This window comes from Myotis lucifugus, unplaced genomic scaffold, assembly GCF_000147115.1.
Source record: "Myotis lucifugus unplaced genomic scaffold, Myoluc2.0 scaffold_8674, whole genome shotgun sequence".
NCBI lineage: Eukaryota > Metazoa > Chordata > Mammalia > Chiroptera > Vespertilionidae > Myotis > Myotis lucifugus.
Window position 1 is genome coordinate 2,017 of NW_005879722.1, and position 4,782 is coordinate 6,798.

General features: G+C 35.7%; 1 protein-coding gene across 1 annotated transcript; it reads left to right on the forward strand.

The window, feature by feature from the left end:
* Positions 1–205: 205 nt before the first annotated feature.
* Positions 206–780, forward strand: LOC102433049 (structural maintenance of chromosomes protein 2-like; the record flags this gene model as incomplete). Its single annotated transcript, XM_006109360.3, has 2 exons — positions 206–439; positions 631–780. Coding segments are annotated over 2 exons (384 nt in total), but the record flags the coding sequence as incomplete, so codon positions are not given.
* Positions 781–4,782: the final 4,002 nt, after the last annotated feature.

The window sequence follows — 4,782 nt, forward strand, 5'->3', positions numbered from 1 at the left end:
CACTAGACTTGGTGTAATGTTATCTAAAAAGGCAGAGTTCTGATATTTCAGGTTTCCTAAAGTTTATAGTCCATGATCACTTAGTCTAAGACAAAATCTATCATGTAATGGGAAATTTTATACATGTTGCTGCAGTTTGATTCTTTCCAAATTTGTTTAAAAATACGAATTCTGAATTGTGCTTTATTGCTGATTTCTCTTTCAGGAAAGATCTTCCTACTTGGAGTATCAAAAAGTAATGAGGGAAATAGAACATTTGAGCCGTTTATATATTGCTTATCAGTTTTTGCTTGCTGAAGATACCAAAGAACGCTCAGCTGAGGACTTAAAAGAAATGCAGGATAAAGTTCAAAAGCTTCAAGAGGAATTGTCTGAGAATGATAAAAAAATAAAAGCACTTAATCATGAAATAGAGGAGCTGGAAAAAAGAAAAGATAAGGTTAGACATACATGTACAAATACATAATATAGCCTGAACAAATGCTAAATTATATACAATGATTATTTAGGATTCACTGGGCATTGTCAGTCTAATCTTTTAGAAAGTAATTTATGTACAAATCATATAAGAAAATGATGACATGAACAAATTTTAAGTATTTTGATTTAATTGTATACATTTGATTACAGGAAATTGGAGGTGTACTCCGATCTTTAGAAGATGCTCTTGCAGAAGCTCAGCGAGTTAATACTAAATCTCAAAGTGCCTTTGATCTCAAGAAGAAAAATCTGACAGGCGAAGAAAACAAACGCAAAGAGCTGGAAAAAAATATGATTGAGGTAAGCAAATAAGCTTAATTTTATGTCACTAGTAGTATACATTCTATTTATATTTACTGATTGTCTGCTATGGATCAAGTGTACATGTTTGGGTTGGGTATGTAGCAAAGGACTAAGTGACAAAAATGGGCAATGCCTTCTGTGTCTTCATTCTAGTGAGGAAAATGATAAAGAAAATAAATAAATGAGGTATATAGCATGTTATATAGTGATAACTGATGTGGATAGAAAACAAAGCAGGGGAGAGGATTGGGAGTATATGAGAGAGGGGTGCAATTTTAGCTTTTAAGTTGGGTAGCCATTGAAGATCTCATAGTGTGATAGTTCATTAAAGACCCGAAGGATGTCAGAGAACCATGTAGATAAATTTGGAGGCTGTGGGGAAAGATGGTCCAGGCAGAAGAACAGGAATTTCCCCAGGGCCTAACAAGAACATCAGTGTTGTTGGTTAGCGCTAAGTAGTAGGAATGCGGAAAGATAATAGGATGTAGGTTCACATGTAGTTTTACAAGCAGTGTGAAGGACTTTGACCTATATTTCCAATGACATGGGAAGCCACTGGAGTTGGTTGAGCAGAAACGTGATGTTTCTTGTTTTAGTTGGACTACTTATATTGTTTTTTTTTTTAATTTTTAAATTACAGTTGTTGACATACAATATTATATTTGTTTCAGGTGTACAACATAGATATTAGACATTTATATAACTTGATTTCACTTAGCATAATACCCTCTAGGTCCATCCATGTTGTAGCAAATGGCAAGATCTCATTCTCTATGGTTGAATACTCCACTATATATATGTACCACATCTTGAGCCATTCATCTCTCAAGGGAAACTTGAGTTGCTTTCATATCGGGGCTATTGTTAATAATGCTGCAGTGAATGTAGGGGTGTATATCTTTTCAAATGGGTGTTTTGGGTTTCTTTGGATAAATACCCAGCAGTGGTATTGCTGTGTCATATGTTAGTTATCTTTTTAATTTTTTGAGGACCCTTTATACTGTTTTTCATAGTAGCTGCACCAATTTACGATGCTGCCAACAGTGCACAAGGGTTCCCTTTTCTCCACATCCTTGCCCAACATTTGTGTGTTGATTTATTGATGATAGCCCAGGTGTGAGCTAATAACTCCGGTTTTAATTTGCATTTCTTTGATGACTAGTGACATTGAGCAGCTTTTTCATGTCTATTGACAATCTGTATGTCCTCTGGAGAAGTGTCTATTCAGGTCCTCTACCCATTTCTTAATTGGATTGTTTGTGTTTTCAATATTGAGCTGAGCTCTTTATAAATTTTGGATATTTATTAACTCCTACCCTGAGATCAGATGTATCATTGGCAGATATGTTCTTCCATTGAATAGGGTTGTCTTTTCGTTTTGTTGATGGTTTCCTTTGCTGTGCAAAAACTTTTTAGTTTAATGTAATTCCATTTCATCTGTTTCCCTTTCCTGAGGAGAAATAGATTTAAAAAAATATATTGCGAAGATTGATGTCAAATAGTTTACTGCCTACGTTTTCTTTTAGGTCTTGGGTCTTACATTTAAGTCTTGCATCGATTTTGAGTTTGTTCTTGTACCTGGTATAAGAAAGTGGTCTTTGCATTAATCTGTCCACTTTTCCCAACACCACTTATTGAACACTGTCTTTATCCCATTGTATATTCTTGCCTCCTTTGTCATATATGCCTGGGTTTATTTCTGGTGTCCCCATTCTGTCCTATTTATGGTGTCTCTTTTTGTTCTAGTACCATGCTGATTTGGTTAATATACCCTTGTAGTATACTAGGTGTATCGGTTAATAATGCAGGTTTTGTAATCAAAGAAAACACGATAATTTCAAGAGAAACATCAAAAGTGCTTTACTCAAAGTAATGTCCATCGCTAGCTCCACATTTCTCCCATCTTTCAGGTAATTTGTGGATACTGTCCCAATAGAACTTTTCTTGTTTTGAGGCAAACCATTCAGAGACCCATTTTTCCACTTCTTCGTATGTTTTGAAGTGCTGCTCAGAAAGTGCATGTGCCATCAATTGGAACAAGTGGTAATCTGAAGGAGCAAGGTCTGGTGAATACAGCGGGTGGGTTAATACTTCCCAGGCAAGATTTTTTAATGTGTCTTTAACTGGTTTTGAGGTGTGTGATGGTGCGTTATCATGAAGCAAAATTACTTTGCCGTGTCTTCTGGCACATTCTGTTTGTTTTACAATCAAAGCATGGTTCAAACTGATTATTTGTTGTTGGTAGCGAGCGATCAGTATTAACAGTTTCACCTCATAATACACCACACCTTCCTGATCCCACCAACTACAGAGCATTGTCTTCTTTCCGAAGCGATTTGGCCTTGCAGTCGATGTTGATGGTTGACCTGGATCAACCCATGATTTTGTGCTTTTGGAATTCTCTAAATAAATCCTTCATCATCAGTCACAATTCGATGCAAAAAGACTTTCTTTTGTGCCGTTGAAGCAACGTTTTACTGATGACTTTTTGGTTTTCCATTTGTCTTTCGTTCAGTTGATGTGGCACCCATTTTCCTTCCTTTAAAATCTTTCTCATTGCTTGTAAATGATCAGAAATTGTTTGCTGAGCAACACTTAATCTTTCTGCAAGTTGTTTTTGAGTTTGACATGCATCTTCATCCAATAATGCTTGTAATTGTTGGTCTTCAAACTTTTTCAGTTGACCTGGACATTGTCTTTCACATCAAAATCATCACTTTTAAAGCATTTAAACCAGCGTTCACAAGTATCTTGAGATGGAGCATGTTCACCATAAGCTTCCCGAAGTATTCAGCAGCACTTTTCTTCAAAATAAAGTAATGAATTAAAACTTCCCGCAAATGCTTTTTTTTGGCATGAAATTTGACATTTTTAAATGTAAAAATATCTGATGTTAACACCTTCAGAAAATTTGACATATGAAGTTTTGAAGGTTGCTGTCAATACAACAAAATAGCATACATATCACATCGCATATATATCAACATGTGTAACTCCATCTATTGAAAAAAAATATACATTATTAACCAGTACACCTAGTAGTTTCATATCAGGTGGCTTGATACCTCTAACTTTGTTCTTTCTCAAGATTGCTTTGACTATTTGATACCTTTTTTGGTTCCACATAATTTTAGGATTATTTGTTTTAGTTTTGTTTAAAATGCCATTGGAATTTTCATAGGGTTTGCACTGAATCTGTCGATTGTTTTTAGTAATAAGTTCATTTTAATGATGTTCCATGAGCACAGTATATACTCCCATTTATTTGTCTATTCTTTTTTATTTCTTCAGTGTCATAGTTTTCTGACTACAGGTCCATTTATTTACTTGGTTAAATTTATTCCAGGGTTGTTTATTTTTTTTTTACATAATTATAAATGGGATTGTGTTCTTCATTTCTCTGGTAGTTCATTATGGTGTATCAAAATACAATCAGTTTCTGAATATTAATTTTGTATCCTGCTATTGTACTGAATTAATTTATTATTTGAAGTTTTTTGGTGGAATTTTTAGGGTTCTCTATAGAATCATGTCATCTGCAAATAATGACAGTTTAACTTCTTCCTTTCTAATTTGGATGCTTTTTATTTCTTTTTCTTGACTAATTGATCTGGCTAGGGCTTCTAATACTATCTATCTACATATAAAAGTCTAAATGACCATTATGACGGAACAACCGGAATGACTGGTCGCTATGACTCGCACTGAGCAGGCAGGCAAGCGGTTAGGAGCAAGCAGTCCCAGGTTGCAGAGGGATGTCCCACTGCCAGATGTCCAACTGCAGGGATCGGGCCGACACCAGCAGTTGGACATCCACGAGGGGTCTTGGATTGCAAGAGGGTGAAGGCTGGGCTGAGGAGACCTCTCCCATGCACTAATTTCATGCACCAGGCCTTTAGTATTGAATAGAAGTGGTGAAAGAGTGGGCACCCTTGTTTTATTCCTGATCTTGGAGGGAAAACTTTCACCTTTTCACCATGGAGTATGATTTAGCTGTGG